Source organism: Pinus tabuliformis, chromosome 5_1, assembly GCF_031772625.1.
Source record: "Pinus tabuliformis cultivar Carrire ecotype Pingquan chromosome 5_1, CPIR1, whole genome shotgun sequence".
Taxonomy (NCBI): Eukaryota; Viridiplantae; Streptophyta; class Pinopsida; order Pinales; family Pinaceae; genus Pinus; species Pinus tabuliformis.
This window is the reverse complement of record NC_142305.1, coordinates 242014899-242029213: the sequence shown is the minus strand read 5'-3', so window position 1 is coordinate 242029213 and position 14315 is coordinate 242014899. Positions and strand designations below refer to the sequence as shown.

The 14315-nt window shown below is 40.8% G+C and overlaps 1 protein-coding gene across 1 annotated transcript in view; it reads left to right on the top strand.

Moving 5' to 3' along the window:
* Window positions 1–13774, top strand: part of LOC149164312 (Chaperone DnaJ-domain superfamily protein) — a 147233-nt gene extending 133459 nt beyond the window's left edge. The window contains exon 5 of the mRNA XM_089432039.1: window positions 13201–13774. Coding sequence (XP_089288165.1) covers window positions 13201–13410 — 210 coding nt within the window. The 3' untranslated portion in view covers window positions 13411–13774. The remainder of the gene's footprint in view (window positions 1–13200) is intronic.
* The last annotated feature ends 541 nt before the right edge of the window (window positions 13775–14315 follow it).

Genomic DNA, 14315 nt, shown 5'->3' with positions numbered 1-14315 from the left:
GGAAGCTAAGTGCTTTTGAGGGTGAGTTGGTGGATCCTGTTGATTTCTGGTAGCATCAGATGTGCTCCAAGTCTCAAAATTTGCAGGCAGGCTTAGACACATGCATTCTCCAATGTCCAGAAATCGTTTTGGGAAATTCCACTCGGAGACAGTTTTATTAAAAGAATTAATTATTTTTAATGGGACCCTAAGTCTAAACTTAGGAAATTAAAATAATTAATGGGTATTAATCTAAACTGTGGGTGATCAAGCCAAAATGATCCAAGCCATTGGTTAGAAGTTAATCTGGGCCGTTGGTTGTCCAACAGGACGATATAAGAAGAGGCTTGAGGGGCACTTGGTGGACACATCGAGTAGAGTTCAGAAGATCGAATTTCTGAAGCAGAGCAATCGCTGGTGAGAAATTCGAAGTGAGCTTTTGCAGTGAGGGGCAGGGATAGTTCCGGTTGAAGATTTCTCCTGATTCGAGAATACTCAGCAGAGGAGACAAAGAGAGATCTGGGAGAGGCAATGCAGAGACAGAAGAGGTTGACGTAGGGCCACGCAGAGGCAGCACAGAGCCTTGAGGAGGTTCGAAAATTTGCTGGAGGAATCGATTTCAGAGGCCAGAAGCCGAGGTGTGAGACCGGGAGGTGAAAATCAAAGTTCCTGGGCAGCAAATCGATCAACAAAAGGGGTGACGCAGTCCCTAGAGGCTGTGACGCTGGGCTGATGCAGTGACTGCGCAGAGGCAACACAGAGGCAGCCAGGGGCCGTTCATTCAGTGGCTGGATCAGTCAGATCTCTAGTGATAGTGTGAGGTAATCTCACTTATCTCTCTGTCAGTGATATTCTCTGTACTGGATAGCCAGGAGGGCATCCAGAGATTGTATTCAGAAATTACTATTGCATAATAATAAAACCCTTAGCTGCTGCACCGGTTTTCCCACACTGGGTTTTTCCGGGGACATTTGTCCAAAAATAACTGTGTAGATGTGTTGTGTATTTCTTTCTTGTTCAGTTTCTTGTTTCCACATTTTATTTAAATGGTGAAGGTTGCAATGTATTAGTTTCGGTGTTTACTGTAGGAAACAGTAAATAATTTTGTTCAATAATTAACAAATAGAAGAAACATAATCAGTTGCTGCAGTAGAAATTTGGGCATCCAAATTTTCACATGGTATCAGAGCTGTAGGTGAAACAAGAGAGCAGTGCCGGAAGAGCCCAGCGCTGAAGGAAGAAGGGAAGTCGAAGTGCTGCATAGGCAACAAATCGAATCCCCAGAGGGATTGCGCAGTTCAGGCCAGGAGGGCAAGATTTTCGTGGTAAATCTCTCTCTGAGTGAGTCGACAGAGAGGTAGGATTTCCAAATCGAGATTTGTTAGCGGCAGAGGGAGCAGCGCAGTAAAAGCTTCAACGAAGAGGGGTTCTGGTGGGACGTAGTTTTCTGCAGGCAGTTGCTGGGCAGAAAGATGTCAAAAGGAAGAAGAGAGACACTTGAGGGAATTTCTTCCTCAGAGAATTCCTAGCCAGGGAATTTGAATTCTCATTTGCTGAGCAGCAGCAGGAGAGAGGAGGTCATTCGACTTTTTCGATTGGCAGAGATGGCAACTAGTGGATTGAGAGATCAGGATCGGTTGGATGGTGCATCCAACTATGTGATCTGGAAGGCAAGGATGTTGTGCCTTCTAGATGAGCATTTTCTCAAGATCTACATCGACAACGTGGTAGCTGAGCCCACGGATCCAGATCCGCTCAAGAAGTACAAGGTTGAAATGGTGAAGACCAAGAGAGTGATCCTCGATGGAGTGAAGGATCATATAGTCTGTCACATCGTTGACAGAGACACTGCCAACGAGATGTGGGATGCTTTGTCGATGCTATATCAGGTATCTTCTGAGCAACGAAAGATGTACTTGGAGCAAAAGGTGAGATCTATGCAGATGCAGAAAGGGGAACACATTGATCTGTTCCTTATTAAGCTTCAGGAGACCTGAGACGAGCTGGCAGCAGTGGTGTCAACACTTCAAGGTTCCGAGATGGTAAGACTGGCCCTGAATTCAGTTTTTGAGGACTGGCAAGTTTTTGTCCAGAGCATTCTAGGCAGGGTGACTTTGCCAGACTGGGATGGAATGTGGGTAGATCTGAAGCAAGCTGAGCTGAGGAGAGACTTGGTCAAGTGTAAACTTGATGGAAGCAACAATAGTGGGTCGAAGCCCAAGGAGGAGGAAGAGAATGCAGCCTTTGCATCCAAGGGGCAACAGGAGCAACAGAAGAAGAAAGAAAGATGTTTCGAAGATCAAATGCTTAAGGTGTGGTGAATTCAGTCACTACGCAACACAATGTCCTCTCAGGAGGAAGGACAAAGATGAGAAGTATGATCCAAAGGTTGCATCCGCAAAGATCGAGGAGCAGTTCGCCATGACAGCCCAATCATCTCTAGGAGGGAGGTGGGGTGATCTAGAGTTGTAGTTCGAAAGAATTGCAGTTGGGCAGGATCCTTGAGGAGCCCACCTCTCGGATCAATTCCTTGCTACGGGAGCCGAGATCAGAAGTAGCAGGATGGACCGGGTCAGTTGATGCAGAGGAGTGTCGGAGTGACAGTTGCAGTGTCTAGGAGTGCCAGAGATTGAGCAGTGCAGAGCTAGAGTCGGCGGCAGTGTAGTTGTTATAGAGCAGAGTCAACAACAACGCAGAGGCTTCAGAGGGTTAGCGTAGAGACTAGCAATAGTCAGAACTCCAACAACGAGATGCATCACACTGAACACTTGTTCAGTAATTTGGGATGCTTTTCCGTTGCTGATGCAGTAGCAACAACAGTTGGAGAAGGTTGTAGTGCAAATGCAGTTTTGGCATTGGCAGTACCGGCAACAACACGGATGCAAAATTGAGAGGGAGTTGTAGTATGGATGCAGTGTTTACAATGGCAAGGTCAGCAGCAGTACAAATGCAACATTTACGCAGTAGTTGGTGGACAGGATGTCAGACATCAATAGCGTAGAAGGAGATGTTACAGAACAGAGTGATGCTTCAACAGGTTGCATTGCTAGAGCACATTCCTCGCTAAGAGGGAGTGTTGATTTCTGGTAGCATCGAATGTGCTCTAAGTCTCAAAATTTGCAGGGAGGCTTAGACACATGCATTCTCCAATATCCAAAATTGTTTTGGGAAATTCCACTCGGAGACAGTTTTATTAATATAATTAATTGTTTTTAATGGGACCCTAAGTCTAAACTTAGGAAATTAAAATAATTAATGGGTATTAATCTAAATTGTGGGCGAAACTTCTAGAAGAAGACGAGGATCAAGCTGAAATGATCTAAGCAATTGATTAGAAGTTAATTTGGGCTGTTGGTTGTCCAACAGAAAGATATAAGAAGAGGCTTGAGGGGCACTTGGAGAACACATCGAGTAGAGTTCAGAAGATCGAATTTCTGAAGCAGAGCAACTGCTGGTGAGAAATTCGAAGTGAGCTTTTGCAGTGAGGGGCAGGGATAGTTCCAGTTGGAGATTTCTCTTGATCTTGGAATACTCTGCAGAGGAGACATAGAGAGATTTGGGAGAGGCAGCGTAGAGCCAGAAGAGGCTGATGCAGGGCCACACAGAGGCAGTGTAGGCTGACGCAGAGGCAACGCAGAGCCTTGAGGAGGTCTGGAAATTTGCTGGAGGAATCGATTTCAGAGGCCAGAAGTTGGGGTGTGACAGCGGGAGGTGAAAATTGAAGTTCCTGGGTAGCAAATCGATCAACCGAAGGTGTGACACGTTCCATAGAGGCTGAGACGCTAGGTCGACGCAATGACTGCACAGAGGCAACGCAGAGACAGCCAGGGGCTGTTCATTCAGTGGCTGGATCAGTCAGATCTCTAGTGATAGTGTGAGGTAATATCAATTATCTCTCTGTCAGTGATATTCTCTGTACTGGATAGCTAGGAGGGCATCCAGAGATTGTATTCAGAATTACTACTGCATAATAATAAAACCCTCAGCTGTTGCACCGGTTTTCCCACACTAGGTTTTTTCGAGGACATTTGTCCAAAAATAACTGTGTAGATGTGTTGTGTATTTCTTTCTTGTTCAGTTTCTTGTTTTCGCATTTTATTTAAATGGTGAAGACTGCAGTGTATTAGTTTCAGTGTTTACTGTATGAAACAGTAAATAATTTTGTTCAGTAATTAACAAATAGAAGAAACATAATCAGTTGCTGCAGTAGAAATTTGGGCATCCAAATATTCACAGATCCCACCTTATACAAATAGTTGATTGGGTCCTGAATGTATTTGGTCAACACTAGGTTGGATATTTGTTTTGCAATGAACACACCCATCCAGTTCACAGTGGAGCCGATGAGGGTGCATTGGGTGGCAACAAAGCATGTGTTTAGGTATCTTTGTGGTACAATGGAGCATGGATTGAGGCATGTCAAAGTTGTGGGAGTGGATTTGTAGGGTTACACAGATTCAGACTGGGCAAGGAGTACAGTGGACAGGAAGAGTACTTCAGCTTGTTTTGGCTTGGGATCAATGATGATCTTGTGGTATAGTAGGATGCAACACAGTGGCACTTAGTTTAGCAAAGGTTGAGTACATCGCTATGAGTTTGGCAAGTTGGGAGGCCATATGGCTTCGCAAGATGCTCGCATGATTATTTTGGTCTTGAGATGGGGCCCACTATGATTCACTGTGACAATCAGCATTGCATTTGGCTCTTTGAGAATCCAGTGTTTCATGATAGGTCCAAGCACATAGAAATCAAATACCACTTCATCAAAGACAAGGTCCAGAGAGGTGTTGTGAGATTGCAGTACATCTTCGCAAAGGAGCAGGTAGTAGATATTCTCACCAAGCCTCTAGTGAAGAAAAATAGTGTTTTACAAAGACAAATTGCAAGTGGTGGAGAATCCATTCCTTGCTAGGAGGGAGTGTTGATTTTGTAGTCTTGAAAGGTCTTTTACATTGGATTGGTGTCTTAGCATGTAGAAGATATTTGATTGCTTTCCTAAGGTTAACTTAGGAAATGTACAATAATTAATTTGATTAATTATTGTGGGCTATTAGGCTAAATTTCTAAAGATATATAATGAAATTATTTAAGCGACTTAGATATAATCTCAATCATTGATCTCAAGTGAAGCCTAGGATTTAATCCTTGCCATTGATCAATTAGGAGATTAGGGTTAGGGATTTTGGCTTAATGAAATTATAAAATAAGTCTTAAGGGAGAGGTGAAGACACACATTTGTGGACGAAGATATTTTCTCTAGAGTGAGAGGCTTGACTAAACTATGAGAAGTGAGGATAAGTGCAACAGGGAATTTCAGGAGAAATTCAGAGAGGCCGAGTTCAAGAAAGAGGAGGGTTGAATTGTGGAGGAGGCCAAAATATCTATAGAGGTTGATTTTCTCAAAGTGCGTAGGGGCAGTATGAGGTGAGAAGAAAAGGGGCTGATTTACTGGTGAGATAGGTCTAATTCTCTAGGGATGAGTTTCTTCAAGAGGGTTGATTTCTATCAGCCGATTTCCTTCAGGTTGATTTTCCCAGCAAGGTCGAGTTTCTAGGTTCCTAACAATTGTATTTTGCTATGTATTCTCCATGGGTCTAGGACTAGATATTCCCGAGAGATTTAATATGAAGGAAGATTGTATTGGGCACAAATTTGTTGTTGTAGTGTGATTGATCACTCCATTTTTATTTCTGCTGCATTTATTTTTTGAGTTAATATGCCAATGTGTTTATTTTATCAACAATTTCAGAAATATTTGAGAAATATTGTATGGGTTTGATAAATTTTTGAGGTAAATCAAATCTAGTATAGAAGATAATTAACAATAGTCTTATCCTAGTTTATGTAAAACCATTATCCATGAGTGACTTTATAGAGCAAGCACTTAGCTGCTTGAGTTACGTTCCCTCTCCTTTGTTTTTCCAAGCCCCCATATTTGCCTTTTTTCTTTCTTGATATGACTTTTTTAACAAACTTGATTGATTTATTGTGTAATAATGATGATATAATACCCCTTTAATGATGGGCAGTTTATTGTTTCATTAAGGCTGGGATGTTCTTTGAGAGTTCCTTATACTTTTATAGGTGTGATATGCATGGATACTCTCGGGGACAAGTGGCTATATAAAAAGGGGTAGAGCTCAAGCTATAGCTGGATTTTGATTACTTTACATCACTTGCCATTTTTTTGCATTTTGATATTTGCCTTATGCTTTTTCATTTCTTACAATTGGGTCAACTTCAGGTATTTCCAACCCCTTATTTTCATAGGACAAGGCCAATAAGGAACGAGTATGAGCGACTAACAACAATCAATCAAAATATGGGATAACGAAATGAGGGGAATGATGAGAAGTGTTAAAATACGAATAACTTGGAACACTACCATCACCAAAGTCTCCTATTTGTGGCCCTTCTACATAGTGAAAGAATGAACCTAAGGAATGTTACATTGTACTAGGGGTAAATGGTAACCACCAAGGTGAAACAAGGAAACAAGTGCACAACTGACACCGGTCTATAATCCAATTTAAGCCTGTGATCCATAGTAGAATGCCTTAAACATTAAATGAAAGCACTTGAATGTAAAAATGGTCAAGGTACCTCACAATAGATGATCCACCTTCATTGGATGAGTAGGCGAGAGTCTAGACCAATAAATGTATTGACTAGAGAATGGGAGAGAGGCATTTGAGGCTGGTTATCTGTGGATCATAGTAGGGGCTGCTGCCTAGCAAGCTGCATCATAGGAGAAATTTTTTCTTTTAGGGTTACCCATGTATGTAGATGGATAACAATGGAAAATAGTGAAAGGTTATTAAGTATTGATTTATAATGTATATTTTTGTTCCATAATGTGCCTCTTTAGTGTTAAAATTGGAAACTAGGGCTAAACTCCATGTGGGTCATCTTATTTATGGCAGCGGATATTTTTCTTGGACTCCTCTCATCGAGAGGTGTAGGATTGATCTAAAGATCATCCGATTCCGATAAGTATTCATGGAGATATGAATTTATTTGTGTTATGGGACAATTCATCAAGGTCGGCCAACAACCAAACTGCCCCCACTTGTGCTCCACGTTTTAGTACAAATACAAGTGCCTTGCAAGTCATTTGGACACACAACTCTCTTGAGATTTCTTCTTTTCCACTTGTTTTGGGTTTTAGAAAAGAAGAATCTCTAAGGGAAAAACGCAGTCCTAGAGGATGGTGCCCTAAACGCCGTCCTAGAGGATGATGCCCTAGCCGCATAGGGTGGTCTAGCCGCAATCCAAGAGAGGAGATCTAGCCGCAATAAAGAGGTTCCTTCATAGCCTAAACCTGCTCCTATATGCTGCCCTAAGCTGCCCTAATACGCTGCCTAAAGGATGCCCTAATCCACTGTCATGAGGAGGCTTTAAATGTGCCCTAGCTGCAGGTATCATCACAGCTCGCTGTTAGGCCGAGCTTGAGGGCTAAACGCATGATGATTGTGACATGTTTTAAGGACCAAATGTTGTTGTGCTAGGCCGCATGCCATAGCACCACAGTTGGGCTTGCGTAGGGCAGCAAAGCGCTGTCATATGCCCTAAGGCAGCAACGCAGCTAGGGAGGGGTTCTATTAAGGTATGCCGCAGTCCTTCAAAGGTTGTTTGGAAGTCTGTTGGAGAATCGAAGGCTACAACCATATGCCCTAAACTGACAGCCACTAATAGTGATAGGCAAACAAAGTTTGAGCAACAAGTTTGATGTTGCTATGTGAGGATAGGTAGGACTATCTTAACATGAAGGTTGCCCACCTAGTATTAGAATGACTTCCAGTGCAACATATAGAGAATCCTCCTAATAGTGAACTATGTAGCAAATGATAAGATATGACAGTGTTGGAGTAGCATGATGTGGAACGCTGCTACAGCACGATAGGCATCATAAAGAAGTGTAGTGCAACATGTTTGTGTGCTTGGTATCAAAGTGCAACACTATGATAGGTGGCAGCATGATGAAGGCAACTTGGTACAGTATGGAGCAGCAATAGTACAACATGGTGATGATGGACATATGGCAGCAGCAGGATGATGAGGTATTGCATCATGCATTTGGATGCCGCATAGTGCAATGAAGAGCTCAACATAGTGCAACGTGAGGAGATGCAGTACAGTGATGGGTACAATCATGATTAGTGAACCATGATGAGATACAACATAGTGATGATGGGTGCAGCACAGTGAGGTGCAGCATGATGATGAGGTGCAACACAATGATAGGTGCAACATGGTGATGGAGTCACTTCGGAGAATCAGTTGAAGCAACATATCTTCAACTGAGTTCAACTACCTCAAGTATCATCTTCTTAGAGATGATCTATGCTCTTATTTAGATAAGTCAAAGTGTTGAATTCTGTTGTATATGTACTATCTCTCTCTCTCTCTCCACATTGAACTATTGAAGAACATATAAGAAGATTTGATCAAGGGTTTCCCCACATTGGGGTTTGTCCTTGGCTAGCGCCACATCTTGTGTCCTCTTGTCTTGGCTTGTCTTCTGCGATTTATGTTTATGTTCTATCTGCAATTTACTATTACGCTGATGTGATTGCTAATCTGGAAAATATATTGAGCTAACTGTGAAAATTGAAATAAATTGCTCTAAGCATAGAACATACCTAAAATTAACATGGTATCAGAGCTGAGGTGAAGACAAAGCCCAAGCAAGAGCGAAAGAGCAATCACTGAAGATAGTTGGAAAGGACAAAAAGGCTCAATGGGTTCTTCATCCCTCTTCAAATTCACTAAGGGTGAAGTCAAAGCAAAGAATAATATCTGAATGGCACAACGAAAGCTTCTGATGGCCTACCTAGAAGGAAAGGCAGATGCCTTGCTTGCAATAAGTTCAGCCATTATGCAAAGGAGGGTCCGAATGGTTGGGACACATCACTCGCTGATAACAATCATTCCAGGGACATCTTCAATGATCAGAGGAATGACAGGTAATGCAGGACATCAAGGAAATGGCCGACTCTTCAAAGAAAGCAAGGAACCCCAGGTATGAAGAATCAAATGTTGTTATATTGGCCCTCTCCTCCAGACTCTTTGGGAATCTGTAGTGCTTCAAGGCACTCCATCGAATAGAAGGGTGCTCTCTCAAATTTGGTAGAGATGGAAACAATCATGGGATTATACTTGGAGTCAATGCCACCTATCTCGAAAAGGGTGTAGGGAATGTTACCCCTCAATTGAATGAGGGTAACTCGATTATTTACAAGAATATATTTATATACCTGATCGCAAGAAGAACTTGGTGTCGATTTCGGCAATGGAAGTCAAAGGTTTCAAGGTAGCATTCATGGATAGAAAGGTACGTGTTTGAAAATGGAATATTCAAAGATGCTTTTACTCATGGGTTCAGGGTTGGCAATTTATATCAAGTTGCAGGAAGTCCATTGGGGACCATGTCAGTTGACACATCTCATCTATAGCACTGGAGGTCTTCTTATTATGGGGCCCTACCCGATATGAGTCAGATGGTGACAAAGATGCCTGAATTCAAGAAGAGCATGAAGGTACATGTCCGAGATGTACCGAAGGAGAATCTTACAAGGGGATCATTCCCCTCATGTAGCAGGTCCATAGGTTTGGAACAACCCGAGGGGTTTGAGATTCATGATCGGGAATCTCATGTATGCAGGTGGAAGAAATCCCTCTATGGCTTGAAGCAAAACACCCCGGGTTTGATATGAGAGGATTGATAACTATCTGATGAAGCTGAGATTCACTAGGAATGAAGTCGATCCAAACCTTTGCTTGAAGGTTGTGGATGATAGACCTCTCATACTAGCACCTTATGAGGACGACCTCTTCCTGACAAGTGCATACCCTCTCATTTGCAAAAGTAAGAGGGAGTTGGATTTCAGATTTGGAATGGTGAACTGCAAGCTTGTGACTACCTCGATGGAGCTTAACTTTCAGAAGTATGTGGTAGGGATCCCAGATCTGAATTGGGAAATTCCTCTGAGTTTCATAAACTCATTCTAGCATTGATGTTCTTGGAGAACTCCTGTTTGGATATATGTTTTGCAGTTAGCATGTTGAGCTTATATATGGTTGAGCCTCACTGGATTGGTGCCTCGAATCTTCTGAGATATCTTCGAGTCATAATCTCTCATGGATTGAGATACACTGACGAAAATGTGAAGCTACATGATTATTCGAATGCTGACTAGGTAGGCAGTGTGGAGGATCGCAAGAGCACTTCTGAGTGTTGGTTCTCTTTGGGTTCTGCTATGATATCCTAGATGAGCGGGAAGCAAAAGGCGGTTGCTTTGAGCACCTTTGAAACCCAATACATAGCTACAAGTATGACCTCGTGTGAAGCTGCCTGGTTGGGGAAGCTCTTCAGTGAGCTGTTTGTACACATGATGATACCACCGTGATCCTCTGTGTCAACCATAGGGGCATTCGATTATTATCCCGTATTCTATGATCGCTCCAACATATAGACATCAAGTACCACTTTATCTGGGATATGGTACAACGATGAGCAAGAAGGCTCCATTGCATTGAGACTGATGTGCAGGTCACCGACATTCTGTCGAAGCCCTTGGGAAAGGTCAAATTTGTGATTTTCCGAGAACGACTAGGAGTTGTGGAGAGACTCTCTCCTAGGGGTCCTATATGATATGGACATTGAGCTTAGGGAGCTCAAGGGGGCGTGGCGGTACATCGTGGAGCGATGAGAAACCATAGGGTGAGTGGTCCAACCTTCCCCTAATGGCTTGCTATGTAGGCAAGATGAGTGGTTCATCCTTCTCTTGTTGAGACACAATCATAGGGTGAGTGGTTCAGCCTTCCCCTAGTGATTTGTTGTGTACAAGGTGAGTGATTCAGCCTTCCCTTGGGATACCCCTTGCGACATGTAGGCAGAATGAGTGGTTCATCCTTCTCCTGCTGAGACATCCTACCCATGCAGTCTGGGACTCATGGGAAGTACCTCTCATCTGGCCAATGAGTAGGGAAATGAGGATAGGGACCATAGTAGTGCCGATAGACACATCGTGTTACTATCATACTCCCAATGCTAGGATGATATCGATCTGGGATCAATGAAACTGACTTCGGGTCAGTGTGAGTGGTTTGAGACACTCTCTTGATATTGATCTGGGATCAATGAAACTGACTTTGGGTCAGTATGAGTGGTTTGAGACACTCTCTTATGATATTGTGATAGAGGAGATGCAGTACAGTGATGGGTACAGTCATGATTAGTGAAGCATGATGAGATACAACATAGTGATGATGGGTGCAGAATGGTGCAGCACAGTGAGGTGCAGCATGATGATGAGGTGCAACACAATGATAGGTGCAACATGGTGATGGAGTCACCTTGGAAAATCAGTTGAAGCAACATGTCTTCAACTGAGTTCAACGACCTCAAGTATCATCTTCTTAGAGATGATCTATGCTCTTATTTAGATAAGTCAAATTGTTGACTTTTGTTGTATATGTATTATCTCTCTCTCTCTACTGAACTATTGAAGAACATATAAGAAGAATTGATCAAGGGTTTCCCCACATTGTGGTTTGTCCCTGGCTAGCGCCACATCTTGTGTCCTCTTGTCTTGGCTTGTCTTCTGCGATTTATGTTTATGTTCTATCTTCAATTTACTATTATGCTGATGTGATTGCTAATCTGGAAAATATATTGAGCTAATTGTGAATATTGAAATAAATTGCTCTAAGCATAAAACATATCTAAAATTAACATTTAGAAACAATTTTTTCCCTTGGGAAAGTGAGGGAATGAGCATTCCAACATCATATTCATCTAAGATTAGACTTCCTGAAAATATATTTCTCAAGTATGAATGCCTACTTTATGTTACACTTTCTTGGTAAAAGTCAAAAGATGCCATGGCTTGATGCTTTTGTGTGGGATGTTGTGACCTGGATACATCGCGAGTTGATGCACTTCATCATTGCCCATACGAACATATCAACCGAAATAGGGAATGCTTTTGTTTAGGGAAGATGAAACCCCTATCGTCTCAACTTCCAGTGACAAGACACTTTCAGTTCATGATATTGACTATCACAGGGTCTATAGCTTGTTTGCAAATAGCTTTTTCTCCCTACTCTTTCTTATCTTCCCTTGCGAAGCAAAATGTAAAACAACTCCATGGTATTTGTGGCAAGTACTTGATAAATGGAGAATTGCATCGTTAATTCTTCATCTAGTGGCATATGGGAAGTTGACTTTCTTAATGGGTATGAAAGTTGCACAAGTCATAGTGAACTTCATGCTATCTCAAGTAGGAACCCTATGTTTTTTCATGGAGTTTCATCATCGACTGAAACACATAATCCTCAACTTTATGGATTGTTGTTGATTTAATTGAACTATTGGAAAAACTGAGAAATAACTTTGAATGATAGCTTGTTTCTTATGCTACAGTTGGAACCACAATCACAAGTGGACTAAAAAGTGTGTATGAATCTGAAAATACGATAGACAAATACATTTAAAAGAGGTACATGTCCATAAAAAGTCAAGAAAAAGTTTGCGAAGGCCGAAATAATCTAATAAAATAAATAGACAAGGGGAAAGGAATAATTGAGGTTAGGGACCATTGTGGTGACGAAAAACTTAATCGATTCAAATACTTGGAGTAACAGTATGTTAGTTAAACACCATTGTTGCATAAATCAGATTTTGGTGATAGCTCGGCAACTGTCTAAAAAACAAAGTTGTGAAAATAAATTGGCAAAATTGCCAAATAGCTCTCGAAAAAAAAATCAGGAAATTTAGCAAAAAATAATAATTCTGGAAAATAACTGGCAATTAATCGATTGCTGAATGATCCATCGTTTACTCTTCATCTTACTGATTAATCAGTGAGTTTTGCAATGCTGATAAATACAACGAAAACGAAAATATACTGTGTTTTTTGCTCTTAATCTAACATTAGGAGTATTTTGTGGCTATGGTTTAAATGCAATTCATCCAGATATAGAAATGCCAACTGATGTTTGATATAATAAGGTTTGTGTGGGAACCTAATTGATGTGAGTCCCATTCTCTAGGAGACAAAATATAGAGCATTCTCATACTCTAATGTCATTGCATTATTATGACATAATTTAATATATCTAGCTAATTAAATATATTCTTGATATCGAGGCTCTTTGGTCTTGTATCTGATTTCATGTATTCAGTGTGTTTACTGATCTTATTTTGCTCGTCTCCAGAGTGATCCAGATGAAGAGAGGAGAATTCTGGCTCGGGAAAGAAAGGCTTCCTTGGAGAATTTTTCCAGTACCAGGAAGCGACACACTCTTATTTTGAAGAAAAGAGACCTAATGAGAAAGAAAGCAGAGGAAGAGAAGAAAAGAATTCTTCGACAACTTTTGGCATCTGAGGGGCTTGAGCTTGACAGTGATGAAGAAAAAAAAGACTAAGCCTAGAGCTCATAAACTTGCACCGTCAGGTTAGAACTGGATTATTTATATATCCATTTTAGTCAATATGTATATGACAGTTGTAAATGTACATCGGCGTAATATTATATAAACTTTCTTGTACGATAAGATAAGACAAAGAAGAGCAGTTGGGTTGTTTCAGCAAGTCTCATTATTTGAGGTTTTTATATGAAAGGATGACCATTTAACAATGTCATTCAATACAATGTATTGGATTTCATAGCAAGGCATGAGGATTGGTCTTTATTACACTCTTCATCAGATGACCCTAGAATTGTATAAATGAAGATTTGTATCCAGTTATATACCTTGATGAAAGGATGGCCTTTTAACAATATGTCAATCAATGCTAATGCCATGTATCTTTATCTCAACTATAAGGATTAGTATTTATTACACTTATTACAAGACAAATTTAACATTCTATTGAATTTGTCTAGTAAACATTCTATTGAATTTGTCTAGTAAAGGATAAATATTTAACAATATGCTATTCAATACTCTTGTCACGTGATTTTATTGCAAGGCACAAGATTGGCTTTTGTTACACTCGCTACTATTGTACTAAGAAAGATTCTATTAAATGAAAATTTCTATACCATTTTTTGTATTTAGGAAAATCCAATTGCATGTAATAAATGTTTCATGACTATTATTAACATCTGGAAATGACGATTACAAGGAGGAATTGTGTTTGGATATCTTAAATAGAAGTTTAATATTATTTAACAGTTCGATCTTAATTTTTAAAACATTCATCTCAAACCAACAATCTTGGCATGAAACTAATTATATCACCCTTAAAATGAAATGCATATAATGTTAGTTTTGTGAGCATATTGTTAAATATATTCTTATTTCATTATTTATTATTTTTTCTTAAT